The sequence below is a fragment of the Pimephales promelas genome, chromosome 23 (genome assembly GCF_988280905.1).
Source record: "Pimephales promelas chromosome 23, fPimPro1.hap1.1, whole genome shotgun sequence".
Taxonomy (NCBI): domain Eukaryota; kingdom Metazoa; phylum Chordata; class Actinopteri; order Cypriniformes; family Leuciscidae; genus Pimephales; species Pimephales promelas.
The window spans coordinates 24,907,518-24,928,037 of record NC_142791.1 but is presented as its reverse complement, the minus strand read 5'-3'; the positions used below and the strand labels follow the sequence as shown (position 1 = coordinate 24,928,037).

At 37.0% G+C, this 20,520-nt stretch overlaps 2 protein-coding genes across 2 annotated transcripts; one reads left to right on the top strand and one right to left on the bottom strand.

Annotated features, from left to right (window-relative positions):
- Positions 1-2,149: 2,149 nt before the first annotated feature.
- On the bottom strand, positions 2,150-7,462 carry LOC120479093 (uncharacterized). Its single transcript, XM_039671376.2, has 2 exons — positions 7,321-7,462; positions 2,150-4,724 (listed from the first exon to the last, which is right to left on the bottom strand). The coding sequence occupies exons 1-2, from the start codon at positions 7,449-7,451 to the stop codon at positions 2,189-2,191; spliced, it is 2,667 nt and encodes an 888-aa protein (XP_039527310.1). The 5' UTR covers positions 7,452-7,462; the 3' UTR covers positions 2,150-2,188.
- A 9,500-nt stretch (positions 7,463-16,962) lies between these two features.
- Positions 16,963-20,266, top strand: tdgf1 (teratocarcinoma-derived growth factor 1). The gene is made up of 6 exons (XM_039671377.2): positions 16,963-17,133; positions 17,230-17,279; positions 17,360-17,515; positions 18,550-18,664; positions 18,751-18,860; positions 19,921-20,266. The coding sequence occupies exons 1-6, from the start codon at positions 17,114-17,116 to the stop codon at positions 20,019-20,021; spliced, it is 552 nt and encodes a 183-aa protein (XP_039527311.2). The 5' UTR covers positions 16,963-17,113; the 3' UTR covers positions 20,022-20,266.
- Positions 20,267-20,520: the final 254 nt, after the last annotated feature.

The window sequence follows — 20,520 nt, the reverse complement described above, 5'->3', positions numbered from 1 at the left end:
TCATGTTCCGCAGCGAGGACCATCTCAAAAAAATCGCCAAAAACGGGCTTCAATCATCTGAATGGAGTTCCAATGAGATCGCTCTGTCCATTTCTTTTACTGTCTATGGCAAGAACCAATGAGGTTCATTCTCGTGTTATGTTGCATGTTTGAGCTTCAGCAAGAACCAATGAGGTTCATTCTCGTGTTATGTTGCATGTTTGAGTTTCAGCAAGAACCAATGAGGTTCATTCTCGTGTTATGTTGCATGTTTGAGTTTCAGCAAGAACCAATGAGGTTAATTCTCGTGTTATGTTGCATGTTTGAGTTTCAGCAAGAACCAATGAGGTTCATTCTCGTGTTATGTTGCATGTTTGAGCTTCAGCAAGAACCAATGAGGTTCATTCTCGTGTTATGTTGCATGTTTGAGTTTCAGCAAGAACCAATGAGGTTCATTCTCGTGTTACGCAGCACGTTTGAGCTTCAGCAAGAACCAATGAGGTTCATTCATGCAGGTTCAGTTGAGCTTCTGTTTGTGTTCGCTGATCAATGTTTAAATAAATGGGAATAAAAGCCTGAATGAAATCTGTTCATCATATAAAGCAATCGAGTCTCTTCAGAAAATTTGGAGCAAACCGCTCTATTCATATGGATAGATTTTCGATCTCTTTATGAACTTTTTGAAGCATCAACGTGTCAGTTGTGTAGCTGTCAATGGAGGCACAGAAATCTCTCCGATTTCATCAAAAAGATCTTCATTTGTGTTCCAAAGATGAACGGAAGCCTTACAGGACAACATGACCGTGAGTTATTAATGACAGAATTTTCGGTAACGCTTCCTTTAACAGTCCAGTTACCCATGTAAATGTATTTTAGTAACTACAATTACTGGGTAATAACTAGTACTAACCCTGAACCTACCCCTAAACCTACTACCCCTGTTCCATGTACTTACCTTATATTAGCCAGTACTTTCTAAACTGTACACTGTAAGTAGCCTACTGTACCGTAAAAGGAAGCGTTACCGAATTTTCATTTTGGGTGAACTATCTTTAAATGTCAAAACAGTGCTTTCCTTTAACTTTTTTTAAACCTTTTGGAACCTTTATTTTGAAGATTGTAGGCATTCACGCATTACTGTGTGAACTGCTCAGGAGGCGAGTTGCAAACGATCTGAAAATAAGTTGGCTTCAGAATCGAACAGGATAACAATAAAACTACCCTATACATTACCTGCTTATATACGTCCCTGTGGGATGAACGCAGAGATGCTGCTGAAGTGGAAGCAGTTGGTGATATATCGTGTTTGTTTCTGCGTGTGTGGTGGAGAGAAAGAGAGAGAGGGCTCCGGGCCAACATGTTGGTGACAGACACTGTTTCGGGTATAAACCTCATAAAGATCAATGTAAGCCAAAAGGATGGCTTTGAGATATCATTTAATAGTGTAGAAACTATTATCTTGAAGTAATTGGCATGAACCATATTTGACTTTTTCACGTTTATTTTTAGTTGTTTGAACATGAATAAACAGAGAGACCAGAGCACATCATTAGCTAATCAGTTAATTAAGGGAGATAGTGGAAATGTAATATTGATGCATGCCAAGTCATTTGTCAGAAATAAAGATGTTGTGACCATTTCAATCAATATGATCAGCTGGGTTAAAGTCCAGCTTAATTACAAAATAAATCAACTATCTATGCTTGTCAGTAAGGATTGATTCTAATGTTATGTTTTTCATTGCCAATAGGTGGCGGTATGGGATACCCTGTGTTGTGAGGGTATATGTGATTTATAATGAATTAAACATCCTACAGTTAGTGCTATTGATACTAATTGGTGATATACCGTATTTCCATAAATGTTTAACATTTTGAATAAACAATTTAACATTAAAATCCTAACAAGTTATTAATTTCTTTAGAAGTCTTTAAAATCAGCACTGAATGTTATTGTTATGTGTTTTTCTGTTAGTATCTTTGCAGTGTAATGACTCGTTTGCAGGCCGCATGACTGCAGTTTTCAGTGTTGCAGTATGTGATCATATTTGATTTGATTTGTTATGGTTTGTCGTACTTTGACACAAAAGATGAGACACAATGTTTGCTACACATCTTTATTGTGGGTTGAATCGGTAGAAGTTTTTAAACATAATTCGTCATATATTTTAAATGATTTCTCTAAAGCCGCACTCCGTTCTCGGTAATCCTTACCGACTTTTGCTTGTTTTTGGGCCATTCTTTGGCGCATACGGATCAAGGAGAAACTTCCAAGAGTTTTCCCAAGCGCTCAGAGATATAGACACCATTGCAGGCTCATGGCTTTTAAAATTATTTGAGAATTTCCAAGATTCCATCCATTCTGCAAACTTTCCTTTTCCATCTTCATCTTCCTTGTTGCCAGATCCAACATTACGCCTTGGTCGTGGTTGCGTCTTTGCTATTTTACACGCATCGCTCCATCTCTTCTGTTGTGGTTTCTGCTGATCTATGTTTGAGTAAATGTGCTTTCTTTTTGCTGCAGCCTTTGTCATTATCACAGATTCATCCTCAGACGCAGGAGAGTTTTTCCCGTGCTTTGAGTCAAGGTCCATCTTCATGAACCTCCAGGACTTGCCCCAGATTTGCAGCTTCAAGTCTTTGACCAAAGCAGAAGGTAAATAATGGATGCGTTTGTGTTTTGACGAAAGGATCACGTCTTGAGCACTGAATGACTTTGGCTTTGCATCAGGCCATGAGGCGATGTTCTTTGGTGGTTGTGGGTTTGACATCTTCCATGATCGACCCCAAACTGACCTGCTCTCGATCTGGACGGATTTGAGCATTGCAATGCCACTGACATCCGACGTTACCCGCAAATTCAAATAACATTCACCTTGTCTTTGGTAAAACTCTGTGCCAGTAAACATCCAAGAATTATCCCAATCTAGAACTTCTTTTTTTATGAGATGTGCAAGTCCTGGACCATCAGACCTCTTCTTAACCCTCCATGAGTCATTCCACTCTTTCGCGGGAAGTCGTTCTTTGAAGGTCATCACAAAGGCATCTGAAGCTCTGCGAAGTTCCTTTCTGCCTTTGATTTCCATTGATTTCTCAAACCAGGTATGTTCAGGCTGCACATTCTCCAAGCTGGAGGACCTCCAAGAATCCGTCCACTCGGTCATTGAGGGTCTATCTTGATGAGTTGATGATGTCCATGATTGTTCCCAGTCTGCCACAGATCTTGCGTATGTCTGTTGGCGCACTGACTGGGTTGATGCACCTTGCCCATGTCTTGCCAGAAGATGCTGACGTCTCGTAGTCCTCCAGGACTCGGCCCAGGTAGGAGCCCCTGCTGGTCCATTATGCGGGAAATCCTCATTTTCTAGCACTCTTCTTATAGGTCTGGGCTGAGCATTGGCGGACCAACCCTGCTGCCATAAAGTGCTGTCTTGATTGAGAGGTAAGTTTGTGAACCTCCAAGAACTGGCCCATTCAGTGAGAGTTTGGGATGTGGAGGAAAACTGTGGACGTCTCAGGTTCCTTAATGCTCTTTCTTCTCTACGCTGGCGTTTCAGCATCTTCCAAGAATCCTTCCAGTCCGTTTGCTCAGAGAACTGGAGCATCTCTCCCCGCTTTTGGATTCTTGGCAAAGCAAGTACGTTGAATTTCACATGTTCACTCTGTTGCTTTAAATGGTCTGGTTTCGGTGTCTCAACCTTCACGTCCACCTCCCCACATTCAGCTTTATTTATCTCTTCTTTATACTCCGAAAGATTTTTTATGGTCGTCCATGATTTTTCCCAATCAGACGGCGGTGCATCCCTCCCACCAAACTGAATTGTGTGCTTCATCTCTCTAGGCACATTCATTATCGTGTTGCAGATGTCAGGATGCAGTTCAACAGGCACCACAGCTTGAGACTCGATTAATTTCGTCCCCTGTTGTGATATGGTTTTTGCAACCCTCCAAGATTCACTCCATCCCAAGTTATTACCTGTTTTTGACTTCATATGAAGCTGCTTCTTTAAGTACATCCAAGAATTTTCCCATGGTAATTCAGGTTGAGTTTCCTCATTAGTTGAGGGCTGAATTGAACCGGGCTCGGGCATGATATCACCTCCTTTCACAGGCTTCATTGTCTTCCAGGATTCGTGCCAGTCTGATGCACTTTCCTGATTCTGATCCCTCCACAGGTTGTAAAATGTGTTGCTATCACTTTTATTAGTGCCTTCGTGAGACTCTTTTGGTTTCTGAGTGAAAATCCAAGACTCCTCCCATCCTGTTTCAGCCAGAGCTTGTTGATTGAGCTCGGAGACAAATGCTTTGCTGAGCGTCTCCCACAGAAACATGTCATTGGAGCTCATATTGTTGTTGGTGTCAAACCCAAGATCAAACCAGGGTTTACCGTCAGTGATTGGCTGAAGATTGAGAAACTTCCATGGCTGTCCCCAGTCGAACGCACAGGGATTTTCTTCAGGTTGTGGTAAAGGCTTCGAGAACTTCCAAGACTTGGACCACACCATCAATCCCGGGCAGCTTTCATTGAGGTGACGTAACAGGGCTAGTTTGTTGGCTTTGGTTGTTTTCGTCACGTCCACTTGCCTCTGAATACGACTACTTTGGAAACCTTGAGGCCTTCCCAGGTGTGTCTTTTTAGCCTTGTGTGCATCAAGAGTTGATTCTTCAGGAACCTTTGCTTTTCTCTCCAGTCTTTTAGGGGTTTTTATCTTGGAGGACATGCGCATCTGCCAGTCTTGATTGATTCTATGAAAATTTTTATTTGAACGGACAACAAATGAAAATGGTTTCTCATTAATTATGAAATAATAATGATGAACGATAGCTGTTGTTATTAAAATTAATATTAACGCAATTAAGGTTGAAGCAACCACAAGCACATTATTAGTTCTGAATGGCCTTTTTATCTACATACAGAATAGGCAGAGAGGCAGTTGGGATCAAACATACAAATGCTGCATTCGTGCCATATCAGAGTTACTGCAATTATGAGATGAACTTTTCTTGTGTTTGTCAGAAATAATTTTTTTTTCTATATCAATGCTCAAAATGCATCATTGTGCATTTCTCCAACTTGCAATTATGAGTTTGAAAAAGATGTGTGTTTTTAATGGGGTTAAAATTGTTGCATTAAAGCAAATAAATAGATTGAAATTCAGAGTTTCACAAAAACTAATAAAATGAGATTTGCAAATAAAATCGAAATTACAATCGTGTTTCATGCGTGCAAACACAACTCTGCGTGGCGTTCATTTGTGAATAGCTTGCTGTGCATTTGTAGATCACTGCACGTATTTGTGAATTTTGAAACATTTTTAGTGTCAAAGACGTGAAGACTAATCCACAAATAATTGGACTCCACCCACCATCTCCTTAAACCAATCAGATAACAGCCATTTGCACTGAGCACGCTCTTGCTCCAACCAATCGAATTTTTGTGATTTTATTAATCTGCACTGGCTCAAATGGGAAGTATAAGGCCTATAAAATTGGTGCAGTAAAACATGTTTAAAATTTGGAAACCAAGCCACAGTATTACATTTTATAAACCTTTAAAAATGTCAGAGAAACAGCATTCAGTCTTGTGATATACATATGTAGTTGGTGAAATTGCTGGCACACAACAGCCAACAGCATTTCACACTTCTTCAGTTAAGCAGTTTTAATGACGCATATGAGCAGCTCCAGGGATCTAAGGATGTATAGAGCATTTTAAATATTTTTTTAAACATGAAATACATGTATTCCGATTCCTTTTGTTTGTAGAGAATATAAAAGGTGGGTTCTTTTTTTTAAACGTGTAACAGGTTTCTGCTTTCTGAAGGCATTTAACACATGATAAAACACATCATTATGTAAAAAGAAATATTATTTGTGAATTTGATTAATTTTTGTGAATCTCAATTTATTTGGAATAAAGCAACGATTCTAACCCCATATTATGTTTATAAGTTGGAAACTAATAATTACAGTAATTTTGACATGGCATGAGCATAGATATTACAAAACTACGGAAGAGGATCAGGGCCAAGCAATAATAAAAAAATAAAACCATCTCGAGATTTAAGTCATTATAATGCGAGATTAAACTCGTTAAATTTCGAGAAAAAAAGTCGAAATACAATCTTGAGAATAAACTCATTAAATATCGAGAATAAAGTACTAGTGATCCATGTCTGCCATGTCCTCTATCAGTAGGCTGCAATGAACACTGATCGAATGCATTATTCTCTACAATTCATTTCGGCTTTTTTTTCTCGAAACACGACTTTATTCTCAAAATTTAATGAGTTAATTCTCAAGATTGTATTTCAATTTTTTTCTCAAAACACAACGACTTTATTCTTGATATTTAATGAGTTTATTCTCAAGATTGTATTTCAACTTTCTTGAAATTTAATGACTTTTTTCTCGAAACACAACTTCTATAATCTCGAAATTGAATGAGTTTATTCTCAAGATTGTATTTCAACTTTTTTCTTGAAATGTAATGAGTTTTTTCTTGAAACACAACTTCTTTATTCTCGAAATTGAATGAGTTTATTCTGATGATTGTATTTCGACTTTTTTCTCGAAATTTGACGAGTTTTTTCTCGAAACACAACAACTTTATTCTCGATATTTAATGAGTTTATTCTGAAGATTGTGTTTCGACTTTTTTCTCGAAATTTAACGATTTTTTTCTCGAAACACAACGACTTTATTCTCGATATTTAATGAGTTTATTCTCAAGATTGTATTTCGACTTTTTTCTCGAAATTTGACGATTTTTTTCTCGAAAACACAACTTCTTTATTCTCGATATTTAATGAGTTTATTCTGAAGATTGTGTTTCGACTTTTTTCTCGAAATTTAACGATTTTTTTTCTCGAAACACAATGACTTTATTCTCGATATTTAATGAGTTTATTCTGATGATTGTATTTCGACTTTTTTCTCTAAATTTAACAAGTTTTTCTCAAAACACAACGACTTTATTCTCGATATTTAATGAGTTTATTCTGAAGATGTATTTCGACTTTTTTCTCGAAATTTAACAAGTTCTTCTCAAAACACAACGACTTTATTCTCGCATTATAATGACTTTAATCTCGAGATGGTTTTAATTTTTTTATTATTGCTTGGCCCTAATCCTCTTCCGTACAAAACTGTATGAATTCCAAAGGGTTAAAATATTTTCATCAACAAAATATCAACAAACTGCCTCAAATGTACTTTAAGACATTTTTGAGCCACAAAGTTGTTTTTATAAATACTAAGTTGGTCATTTTAGACATTTTAGAGGTTTTTTTTCTTTCTGATTGACAAATGCAGTAAAATGAGAGATTGGGCAGGTCCTCACCTTTCCAGAGCACTCTTCCGTACCCTCTCCTCTTCCAGCTGTCGTTTCTGTCGATGCTCCCTCAGTCTGATTTCCCAGACATCCTTCATAATTGAAGAGCCATATACTAACACCTCTGCGTTTTTTTCCATTATTGTAGAGACTCCTGCTGTAAGCGGAGATGAAGCTGTCAGTGGAAGAACGAAATTGGATTTTACAAGACTGCAATGTTCCCTTGCATAAACTAACCATAAAATGTGCATTTGTTTACAATAGCTCATCTAATAGCATGCATTTGATTAAGCAATTTCATTTAACCAGGGCAGGCAATTAAATATAAACACAGTACAAAACAAATGCAGACAAAAAAAAACTACTATTTGGGACATTTGCACATTTTATAGAATACATTTAGCAGGGAATCATCACTTATCAGGCAAAAACAATACCACATGAAATTGCTTCCGTGATTAATTCTAAAATAGCGTAACTAGATCGTTCTTTCATGCTATATTTAAAAGCAATAATCGTGTTAACTGCTAGCAATATTAATTGCAATTTCATAAGTGCACAGCATCCAATCCTACAGTCCTGTCAACATAAAAGAGTATTACTCTGCAATAATGAAATAAAAAAATACATGTTTACCCGTCTGACTGTTCTCTGTTAAATGAGCATCTGGCTTCAGAAGCAGCTCGTATAAGTGTCAATGTAACTTAACTGGGCCGTGTAAGCAGGGCTCTTGACCCGGCTATTTATAACACCCTGCAGGACGGTTGCCACGTGGCTTTGTAACTCGTTAAAGAAGTGCTTGTCTGCATTCATTTCAAAATATTCTTTGTATATCATGGTATACTGTACTTGACCAGATTCATGTGAACCTGTGACATGAGTCGCTACAAGGATGTTCTCACACTTGTATAATGATTAACGTTGAGGAATGAAGATGTCGGATTTCACAATGAAAATGATGGAGCTGGTAATTAATACACTGCTGAATTTAGGTTGTACATGACACAGTTACTAATTAATAGGGAACTTTATTCCTTTGAATTCGGATGGAAGGATCAAGTACAGTGTTTCAGGGCGGTGCGCTCAATATAGCCACTAGAACATGATGATTGCAATGAGGTTGAAATATGTTATGAATGTACAATCTGCACATGGAAATGACTGGCCATACAGTAGTGAGTAAAAATAACCATGAGCCATAAAGTTCTTCATTTTAAGCTGACATGTGCGTACACAGCATGCAGATAATCAAATATTTAAATAACTAATTTTATTGAGCTGTTGTACATTACTGTACTGTTGCATGTACTGTTGTACATAGAAAATTTGATTTCAATTCAGTATCCCTTATTATCAAGTTTGCATTCATATTATTTAGCTCTTTTATCCTCAATGCTGTTTTTTTTTTTTTTTAAAAATGAGAAACTAATAAGTACAGTAATTGCACGAGCACAGCAATATTCTCAGATATTAAAGAGATAGTTCACTTTGAAATACATTTTTGATATGTTTTAGCTTACCTCAAGGGCATCCAAGATGTTGGTGTCTGTTTCCGCAGTAGTTTCATTTTTGATATTTTTAGGTCAAACCGTTCTTGTCTGTCAGTCATATAATGGAGGTCTATGGTCACCACCTCGAAGAGCATGCACAGAGAAGTCCAAGTTAAACATGATTTAATGACTCGTAAATGTAAGTACACATTGATGGCCTAAGACACGAAACGAGCGGTTTGTGTGAGAAAACGAACAGTATTTATATAGTTTTACGTCTTGATACCACAGCCACGTCCAAGTGATCTTAGGGCGAGGGCGCTTTGGTCTGCGCAAGTGCTGGAAAGCGCCGGAAGTGATCTCTCGCACGTGTACGTCACTCATTGTTTACACAGAGATTTCAGAAGTGTTACCCTTCACTGTGAAGATCTAAACATATTTAGATATACAGGAAATTGCAATGGAAGACGATTTCGATATATCAATAGATATTATTTTTTTTAATCTCCACACAGAGATCATTTCCGCCTCTTGCGCAGACCGAAGCACCCGTGCCCTCAGATCACTTGGATGTTGCTGTGGTATCAAGAGGTAAAAATGATATAAATACTGTAAAGTAATAAAGCAACGTATGCTGATTGGTCCACCTCGCTGTTACCATAGAAACGTTTACCTTACTGGCGAACGGCTACCGCGGTTGTTGTTGTAGGGGTTGCTCTGCATCAGGACGTAGACAGCCATACCTCAGCTTTCACGCTTTCCCACTTGAGAGTTTTCATTTACCATCCGAACCACATCGTCATATGTGACTTCAGGCAGGTTGCAGAGAGATTTGGTCCAGCGGTATCTATCGGACTCCACCATTGTAAAAAGCTAACCGGAAGAGCCGTATCCCTACTAAAAGGAACCCGAACTCATGAAAGTTCGTATCTATAGCACGAATGTCATTTCTCGTGCCATTTATACGCCAAAAAGTTTAAAGACTCCAAGATAAAATTAGGAACCTCTAAAATAGCATAATAGAGGAACTTAACTATATGGAAAGGAATGGATTAAAAAAATATAAAACTTTTTCAATTCAATAACTCTTGTTATCAACTTTGCACCAATGCCGTTTCTCTTTCAGCCTCAATGCTGGCATGAAAACGTTTCATTTTGCACCGCATTTGTCCTTGTTTCTCACAGAAGTTGCTGACATCCTGAATCGTAACCTTTCAAACGGAGTGAAGAAACAGTGCTGTGCCATTCAGAAGGCAGACAGCTCATTAGGAGAGAGAGCGTCAACCTTTGCATGGCTGATAATGATTCAGCTGTCATTACCGTGTCACTTTTCAGAATAGAAATCACAATAATCAGGTCTGTCAAATGTTCCCCATAAGAAGCAGAAACTTACACTCGCTGTCACCGCCAAGAATGACATGCATAATCAATCAACAATGCCTTGTCGAATGAGTCCTAATTGAAATATTTCATTACAGCGATCCAAAGGCAAACAAAATTTAAAGGAGTAATTAACCCAATATTCATGTAAATCAAAACCTGTATGCTGTTATTTGTTGACAACTCTTTTGCATGCAGCGACAGTTCATCGTGACCATTTCTAACAAGGACAAAAAAAAACACAACAAAACAATACAAGTAATAAAACATAATGAAAGTGGACGTGTGCCTTATATTCAAAGTCTTCTGTTATTTTATGGAAAAAAAAGTACCAAATTTGAGACAATTGCCAATCTCCCTTTCTTGTTTTTCACAACAAAATAGCTTTTGAGTTTGAAACAACATGAAATGACAGTGTTCATTTTTGCACTTCGCATCAGGAAGTTGATTACAATTTCATCAATGGATGGCATCAAGTATAAGAGCTACTATTTCCATTGATGAAATTGGATTAAATTCCTGGTTGTACATTAAAGAGAGAGCATTTTTAATCAGGAGGTTTATTCCAATTTCATCTATGCATGGCATCAAATAGGAACTATTTTACCAATATATTTGGAAAATGAATAAACCCAAACCATAAAATATAACAGCACTTCTTACCTGTGTTGATATCATTCTAGCCCTGTAAACATGCTGGAGCACGTAATGGGCCTGCACTGGCATTATCCCCTGGGCTTGTTAATTATGGGAATTAAACACAAAAAAAATATGTAAATGAATTATGAACCAGCAGGGGGCTCATTTGAGTCAGGTCTGAGATCATCAAACCGCTGGTGTCTCTTTTCACACGCAGCACTGATTGCACTTTTATAGGACATATTTTGGCTGGGGATCAAATGAATCTCATGTGATAAAGTGATGAAGTTACATAGTTTTATTCAACGTTGACGTGTAGAATTTTTAAGGTCTTGTATTCACATGGTTGGAGATCACTGTTGCTCATGTTTGAAGACTTTAATCCTTTAATTTACTTTGCACTGGTAGAAATGAATGGCTGCAATTGGAGTGAAGATGAAGGTCAAATCACGTCTCTTGTTGAGGAAAGGCTTTTACATTGTAAATGTGATTTTTCGAAGTTGTATATAAAACAAGTTTGTAAAATAAAATTTGAGTTCTTTCTACATCAAAATGTATTTTTTAAAGGCCCGTTCACAACAAGAACAATAAACCAAGGCATTCTGTTTATTCTAGCGCACACTGCAGTTATTTCATCTGCAGCTTTAAATCCTTGAGCTCTTTAAAGCAGGGTGGATTCTGATTGGCTATCAAGGTATTTTTAAAAAAATCGTTCTGAAAGTGATTCCATCGGTATTGTTTCTCTGTGCCGTTATCGTTATAGTTGTGGTGTGGACTCTGACAATCTTTTATATTTAGAATGATTTTTAGAACGATATCTTTATTGTTATAGAACTTTGTTATAGTCTTTTTGTCTAATATCTGTACCTAACATTAGTCGTTCGCGGTCAAAACACTGATGTAAACTTTTTTTTTTTTTTTTTTTAAACTTGAGCCAACCAACCCTGTGACGTCACCTGCACAATGGCGGCGCCCTGGCGGCGAAAGATACAAAGTTTTTTCTTTTTTTCTTCTAAATGTTTACATTTGTAATGTTCCTTATATAATTGTTGATTATATTGGAAATCCATCTTGTAAATGATGTAAACTTGATTCACTGCTTCATTTCCCCCTTAAAACACAACTGTTTATGTAAATTCTCGACAAAACTGTCATTTTGAAATTATTTTGTGTGTTTGACTGTTTAAACACCAACAATATTCATCTGGAGCAAATTGAATTGAATTGCAGTGTAATTTAAAAAACAAAAACAAAACAACAATAAGTTGTTCAAGCACACATGTAATCTGGATTTGTCCCCTCAAATCGGCGTTTCGCTGTCCACCTCTGCTACTCTAATTATCTCTCATATTCCTCTGGCAGCAACATGACAGGCTGTCAGCCGTAAGAGACAGAAATGCACCTGTGAGCCGAGAGAATAAATCACCTTTTGACTCCCTCCGTGTCTATAACAAAAGGGCATCCGACCTGAAGACAGCAGCGCAGCGGGAAGATCCGTGACCTTGTTGCTCATTATCTTTATGTGAGAGAATTATCTAATTAAACCTCAGTAGCCCATTAGCAAAAAACAAAAATGAACTTGTTTTGCATTCAGTTATTTAATTACTGAAGTCCAAATTAAATTGCATATGAAATAAACTCTATTTTCTGGTGGTTTCTTGATTAAAACTTGCCAGAGTGCGGTGGTTGCAGGACATTGCTATACATTCGCTATTTATTTTAATTGAATTATAAAATAGTGTAAAGGGCCGTTTATACGACACTGGAAAAAAAAGTGTTTTTTTACACGACAACACCGTTTTGGGGGCCTGAAAATGCAAACTTTTGAAAAATGGGATTCAAAGCGCAAGTTTTTTGAAAATGATACAACTACAAAAACGGTGACGTCATGCATATAAGTATTACGCGTTGGTCTATAGACGTGTAATGTTTCCATACAAAATGACATCGCCATCTAGTGGCCTGGCATCAGAATACAGCGTTTTTTTAGTCGGTTTCGCAGATCTGTGTGAACAGGGATCGTTTTGACAATGTTGCATTTGTACGCTAAAAAACAACAACAACAACAAAAACGCAAAGGAAATACTATTTTGGTTTTAGTTCATCGTTGTCATGTAAACGAACCCTAAGTTATGCGTTTTAGCCATTCTTTTACACGACAACACCGTTTTGGGGGCCTGAAAATGCAAACTTTTAAAAGGGGGATTTAAAGCGCAATTTTTTTTTAAATGATACAACTACAAAAACAGCAGTTTGTGAAAACGGTGACGTCATTTGTATGAGTATTATTACGCATTGGTCTATAGACCTTATGTAGCCCCGCCCCTTTTTAGCGGTGCGCTCGTTGGTCTTTTGACTTCAGGTCTGTATTTTCACAGCGATCTTGCATGAACTGCTCGTAAAAAAATTCTCGCTCGACATTTGTTAAGACATCTTCTTTACAATGTTTATGATAAACATTACAATGCTCATGATAACTTGTTTTAACTCTACAATAAGTAAATCCACTTCACCAGCTAATTAATCCTCGACAGCGATGCCACAGAGATATACAGAGCGACCGTTCAAAGACAATATTCTAAAGATGACGCCGCCCACGTTTCTCTGGTGCATAAGGTCTATAGACGTGTAATGTTTCCCTAAAAAATCAGTAGAATACAGCGTTTTTTGTCGTTTTCGCAGATCTGTGTGAACAGATCGTTTTGACAACGTTGCATTTGTACGCTAAAAAACAACAACAACAACAAAAACGCAAAGGAAATACTATTCTGATTTTAGTTCATCGTTGTCATGCAAACGAACCCTAAGTTATGCGTTTTAGCCATTCTTTTACACGACAACACCGTTTTGGGGGCCTGAAAATGCAAACTTTTGAAAAAGGGGATTTAAAGCGCACACTCTAAAAAATGCTGGGTTGTTTTAACCCAATTTTGGGTCAAATATGGACAAACGCAAACAAAAATGTAATTTAAAAATGTAACCCAATGGCTGGGTTCATCTATATTTGACCCAAAATTGGGTTAAAACAACCCAGCATTTTTTAGAGTGCACGTTTTTCGAAAATGATACAACTAAAAATGCCAATTTGTGAAAACGGTGACAAAAAAATCACATCGCCATCTAGTGGCCTGGCAGTAGAATACAGCGTGTTTAGTCGGTTTCGCAGATCTGTGTGAACAGGGATCGTTTTGACAACGTTGCATCTGTACGCTAAAAAAAAAAAAAGCGCAAAGGAAATACTATTCTGGTTTTAGTACATCGTTGTTGTGCAAACGAACCCTAAGTTAAACAGTATCAAATCACAGTTCTTTAAGGGCATCGATGGTTCCGTGAAGAACCTTGGAATCTTTCCAGAATCTGTTCTTTATAGTGGAAAAGAGTCTTTAGATTATGCAAATGTTCTTCACACTAAGAGAAAATTAAAGAACTAAAATAACTGTTCACTGAAAGGTTCTTTGGGGGACCAAATAAACTTCTATGGCATTGCTGAGAAAAAAGAAATAAAAAAAACTTTTTTTGCAACCTTTACAGTATTTTAAAGAATTTATTCAAATAAATACCTATGAAATGTTGATTTATTTATTTATTTATAAATAAATTAATAAATAAATCAACATTTGAAAAAAGAAAAAAGAGAAAAAAAGAAATAAAAAAACGTTTTTTGCAACCTTTACAGTATTTTAAAGAATTTATTCAAATAAATACCCATGAAATGTTGATTTATTTATTTATTTATAAATAAATTAATAAATAAATCAACATTTGAAAAAAGAAAAAAAGAGAAAAAAAATAATTAAAAAAAACGTTTTTTGCAACCTTTACAGTATTTTAAAGAATTTATTCAAATAAATACCCATGAAATGTTGATTTAAACATTCAAATAATATTATTAAACACAAAGCTAAAAGGTCATTAGGTAATGCTCATGGGTCAAAGGTGCCTGTCATGTAATATACCTTCTGCGTTCAGTCTGACCTTTAGCCTTTCAGGGTGGGCCTGTGTCACATGGTCCAGCAACTTTATTTAGCAACTGGTCTTGTTCACGCGGTCGACGTCTGTGCTGAAGATCTTTCCTCTAGATGGACAGAGCGGGTGTTCTGAACAGTTAGTGGAAAAAGTTGGCATGAATGTAAAAATGAAAACGTTAATGGCACTAAGAGGAAAGCTCTCCCAGCGGTGATGCATTGTGCTTCAAAATGAAAAATGCATCAACCTGAGCCATGTAATTTCATTTTCAAAAGGATGATTTCCCCCCCCCCCACCAGACAAAATTAACTTTTTTTTCATTATCCAGAAGACAGACACACATTAAATGCGAAATGTAAAATAGGACAAGACTATCACTAAAGCTTGCATTTGGATAATATTATGCTTGTTCTGTTTAAAGATAATAATTTTGACTTTAAATTGAAGGTTTAGAGAGAAAGATTTTGTGAAAAGAGAAACCAGGTCAGTATACTGAAGTATATTTTTGACATTTCTGGCTGTTTAGTTGAAAAGACTGAATGGAAACTAAAATGTTTGAAAGTTCTTCACCTCACTGCAGCAGGCTCAGAGAAATCGGCTAATTAGAAACCAATAACCAAAGAATAAGGACAGAAATAGAGGCGGACGCGTGTGCTTGTGCTTTATGCACCTCTTTAAAGAAGTGAACTGCATAAAACACAAGAAAGTCCTCAAAGAAACTTACTCTAATTACTTCCCTCACAGCTCTCAGAGGTTATATATATAAATGAACTGACGTTCCTTTGGAAATGTCAGCCTGTGGGAACAAAATCACCAGAGAATTCATTTGATTTTCATGCATAAATGTTATAAACAAATTAGCAATTGTGCATCAACAACAACAAACACCAAACTACTTCCAAACAAATATGATTCGCTGTTTATTTCTGTTTTTTTTTTTAATTATTGTATCATTTATTGTATCAATCATTTATGTTTCCCTGAGTGTCCAGAGTGAACCGAGCTGGACTTTATTATTATTCAAATGTCGAAAATAATCATGATCTAAATAATGTAAGAGTTTTTTAATTTTTAAATTAAAGCAAAACACCACGGGTGAACAGGGAATAAAAAATGAATAGATAGGCTACTTCACCAGTTGATTACATGAAGAACTGCAACAACAACAAAAAATTGTATTATAGGTTTGTTTTCTGAAAAGTTGTGTTTAAATATGCGAACAAGATGTTTAAATTGGCTTAATTAAATATGCACTAGTTTGCATAGAGTTCTAGAACAAAAATCTAAACATTGGATAAAATTTTCGGCCAGAAAAAAATTAGAATAAGAATACATTTTAAGAATAAAATGTATGAGATCAGTCAAATTATATACAAACAACCCCCTCTGTAAAAACCTTCAAAATATAGAAATAGGCTGAAACTGTAAAGTGTAGTGTGTAGGCTAAGTGCTGAAATAAAGATTTTTGACTGCAGGAGAAAACAGCGTTTAAAGAGATAGTTCACCCAAAAATGAAAATGGTCTTCTTTTGTGTTCAGCAGCAGAAAGAAACTCGTACATTTTCCAGTCTTAAACTATCCCATAAAGTGCTCTAAAAGATCCACTTAAAAGTGTATTTTGGATTTTTTTTTTTCTCCACTACACTCTAAAAAATGCTGGGTTGTTTTAACCCAACTTTGGGTCAAATATGGACTAACCCAGCCGTTGGGTTAAATTTTTACATTACATTTTTAACCCAACATTTCGGGTTTGTCCATATTTGACCCAAAATTGGGTTAAAACAACCCAGCATTTTTTAGAGTGTAGGCTGATCTGAAAAAAAAAAAAAAAAAAAAAAAACTTTTTTTAGATACAGCCCAAAATATAAAAGTTGACAGATGCATGGAAAACATTTTGCCTGTAGAGTCTGGCCTTAAGACACAAATAAGATCCTCGGTATAAAAAATAAATAAATATAAAAAGTCCCCGATTATAGAGCATCAAAGTGCTCTGATTGCCTCTAATCGCTTCTCTGTGATACCAAACCGGTTTGACTGACGGAACGAATGTGAATGGAGGCTCGTTTGCATTTGTGGGTGTGCGCGCGCGATCTCATGTATGACTATGGGAGGGGGTCACAGGTGTTAATGGCGCGTCATGAGGGAGTCTGAAGCACTAAAGACCCCGGAGAGGGACAGAGAGAGGGTGGTCTGGGTATTTGGTGTGTGTGATGGTGACACTGCGGATGTTTTGATGGTGTTTCAGTGCATCAGTGTTGAGCAGACCAGTCACATCACACGCTCGCGCGCTCTGGAGGTTTTTGCAGTTTGCCAGCTAACGTTAGCGGAATGACGAATCAAGTGTTCAGGTGAGGAAATGATTCATGATTCTTTTGGGATAACTGTGAGCGTTTGTCTTCTTTCTCCTCAGGCCTCACACATTTTTTTTCTCTTCTCCTCTACAGGTTCTTGCTGTCTGCTGTGGTGGTGTGTCAGGCTGTTTCTTCTGAAGCAGGTAAAAGTTGAATCTTTAACGCAGGATGTTTAATTCCGTTGCTTCTTTCTTTTTAACACGGAAAACGCGTTTTCTCTCAGGTTGTGAGGGCTCAGAATGTGGGAAAGATGGAGTTTCTGGAAAACCGAAGCAACAAGCAGAATTCTTGAATAAGTTCAATGAAATGAACACGCAAACGCCGCAGCGTCAACACCACAACGCAGAGGCCGTGTTTCCGTTCATAGGACTGACTGGAGGTGAGCTCATCATAACCATAAAGCAAGAGATTATTGATAAACAGATATAGATGTGGTCGATGTATATGTGTCGTGTTGGCCTATTTATGATGTGTATACATTAATATTATCGTTGGAAAGTCACCGGGTCAGAAAACGTTTGGAAACATTAGGCTACTAGTTTAAATGTTTTTGAAACTGCCTTTAATTGCTCAATAAGGCAGAAAAAACAGTAATATTGTGAAATATTATTACTATTTAAAATAATGGCTATTCTATGTAAAACTATGTATTTTTGTAATTAAACATTAGTACAGTCTTCAGTCACATGATCCTTCAGAAATCACTCTAATATGATTTATTATCAAACTTGGAAACAGTTGTGCTGCTTAATATTATGGAACCGGTTTTATTTTTTCCGGATTCATTGATTTCATAAAACGTTTAAAAGAACAGCGTTTATTCAAAGTATCTTTTCTAACCATAGACATCATTATTATCACTTTTTATCAATCCAACACTTCTGCTGAATGAAAGTAAAATCTTTGGAAAGTCATGATAACTTCTAGAAATTCCTAAGTACAGTACAGTCACGTTCCTGGACACAGAGGGTTAAAAATTAAGATCATTTGGAGTTTGTTTTGCAGAAAATACTATTTTCAGTTTTCTACTTTGGTTAATTTAATGTGTTGTGAACAGCTGTTTAGCAATTCCTGAGTAAAACTTTTTGTTTAAGACATGGACTAAGGAAACTACTTGATTTTAATTGCACACCATTGTAAACAACACTTACAAACACGAAACAATGAGCCTGAAGTAGAAAACTGTGTGTTTTGCGCATCTAAGCTGTAGTTGAGTGGATTTCTCCATTTATTAATGGGAATTCCAGTGTTGTGGAGCGTGACGGCCTGCACAGTGTCTGGATGGTTCGTGTCGTGTTGGGAAACAGATGTTGGTAGCAGCTGTTTAGATTACACGTCATAAATTTTTGGGGCTGCTGTTTTGCGTTTGCTTCCTTGTATTTAATATCTTCATTTCGCTGTTTCTCTTCTCAGTTGCTAAACAAAGTCGTACCTGCTGCAAAAATGGTGGAACGTGCATTTTGGGAAGTTTCTGCGCCTGTCCGAAGTACTTCACCGGTCGGAGCTGCGAATACGACGAGCGCCTCAGGTAATGAAAATAACGTTGAGATTGAGCTGTACAGCACTGTTGCATGCGAAAAGGGTTTTTAAATGCTTGTGTTTTTACTTTCACAGCGATTGTGGTGTTATTCCACACGGAGAATGGGTTCAGAAAGGATGTTCATACTGCAGATGCGGATATGGAGTTTTGCACTGCTTCCCGCATGTGTTCAGCAAAGACTGTGGTGAGTTTAAAGATGAGTGTTTGTTGTAAAGGAGTCTTTATTTTACAGTAAGGCCAGACACACAGTTAAAGGGATAGTTCACCCTAAAATGATTAATTCCCCCTTAAAGGGATAGTTCACTTTGAAATAAATTTTTGATATGTTTTAGCTTACCTCAAGGGCATCCAAGATGTAGGTGTCTTTGTTTCCGCAGTAGTTTCAATTTTGATATTTTAGGTCAAACCGTTCTTGTCTGTCAGTCATATAATGCAGGTCTATGGTCACCACCTCAAAGAGCATGCACAGAGAAGTCCAAATTAAACATGATTTAATGACTCGTAAATGTAAGTACACATTGATGGAATAAGACACGAAACGATCGTTTTTACCTCTTCCAAGTGATCTGAGGGCGTGGGTGCTTTGTGGCTGTGGTTACAAGAGGTAAAAATGATATAAATACTGTTCGTTTTCTCACACAAACCGCTCGTTTCGTGTCTTAGGCCATCAATGTGTACTTACATTTATGAGTCATTAAATCGTGTTTAATTTGGACTTCTCTGTGCATGCTCTTTGAGGTGGTGACCATAGACCTGCATTATACGACTGGCAGACAAGAACGGTTTGACCTAAAAATATCAAAATTTAAATCTTGGATGCCAAAAATTAATTTCAAAGCGAACAAGTTGTTCCAAACCTGTATGAGTTTCATTATTCCGTTGAACACAAAATACATTTTAAAGAATGTTGGTAATCAATTACCGTCAACTGTTTGGTTACAAACATTCTTCAAAATATGTTTCTTTGTGTCCAACCGAAGAAAGAAACTCATTCAGGTTTGGAACAACATGAGGGTGAATAAATGATGATCTCTTTAATTGCTGTAACTAATTTAGTTAGAGATAAGCAACAATAGACCGCAGACAGAAGTTCTCACCTCCAACGATTCCTTAATAGGGTTGCGAATCACTGACTAGCGCTTGATTCAAACGGACAGCAAATGATTATTCGGGGCGTCTGTTTCTTGTTTGAGTGGCTGTTTCTTCAAATAACATGTACATTTGTTTTTTACATTGTCTTTCAGACGACTCTCAGGAAGTTCGGTGGTTCCGTTCAAGAGCCTTCAGAACGTTGTCATCTTCAATCATCATGTTTGTTGCCTTTTTTTTTCACTTTCTACTGTAAATTCATCGTCTTAACTGGGTTTTATACATGGCGTTGGCGCATAACACGGCAGAGACGGACTGCAATCAAAAAGACGTTTGTTTTAAGTTTTCTTTCTGGGCAGCATTTATTGTCGGCACTGAAATGCATTTTGCTTCCAGTGGAAGTGTAACTAGCTGTGTTAAAAGCAACTGTTTAGTGAAGGAACGTGTATATAGGATTTATATTGAAAATATATTGTGTTTGTGTCAGTGCGCAGCCAAACCAAATGGATTCTGTCTTTTTCTATGTCTCTGTGTGAATTTATTGTACCAGAGAGTGCACTGGCTGAAAGCAAAGCTTTTTTATAATCAGCGTTTGCAAATCATTTTCGAATATACATGTCATCTTAACAATGAGCCACAGTTCTGGATTTAGAGTCGAGTTCTCGCCGCTCGAGTGGTCTCGTCCTCATTTGTGCTCAACTTTGGATTGCTGTGCTTGTCATTGGAGAGAGAGAGTCAGATAATGCTCAGATAGC

What these genes read in the sequence shown, in the direction of transcription:
- LOC120479093 (XM_039671376.2), bottom strand. Translation starts at nt 7,451, where the DNA reads ATGGAAAAAAACGCAGAGGTGTTAGTATATGGCTCTTCAATTATGAAG. An exon ending in CGGAAGAGTGCTCTGGAAAG is followed by an intron (nt 4,725 to 7,320) that starts GTGAGGACCTGC and finishes AAATTTTCATAG; the next exon opens with AATCAATCAAGACTGGCAGA.
- tdgf1 (XM_039671377.2), top strand. Translation starts at nt 17,114, where the DNA reads ATGACGAATCAAGTGTTCAG. An exon ending in GGCTGTTTCTTCTGAAGCAG is followed by an intron (nt 17,280 to 17,359) that starts GTAAAAGTTGAA and finishes GTTTTCTCTCAG; the next exon opens with GTTGTGAGGGCTCAGAATGT. An exon ending in TGTGTTCAGCAAAGACTGTG is followed by an intron (nt 18,861 to 19,920) that starts GTGAGTTTAAAG and finishes ATTGTCTTTCAG; the next exon opens with ACGACTCTCAGGAAGTTCGG.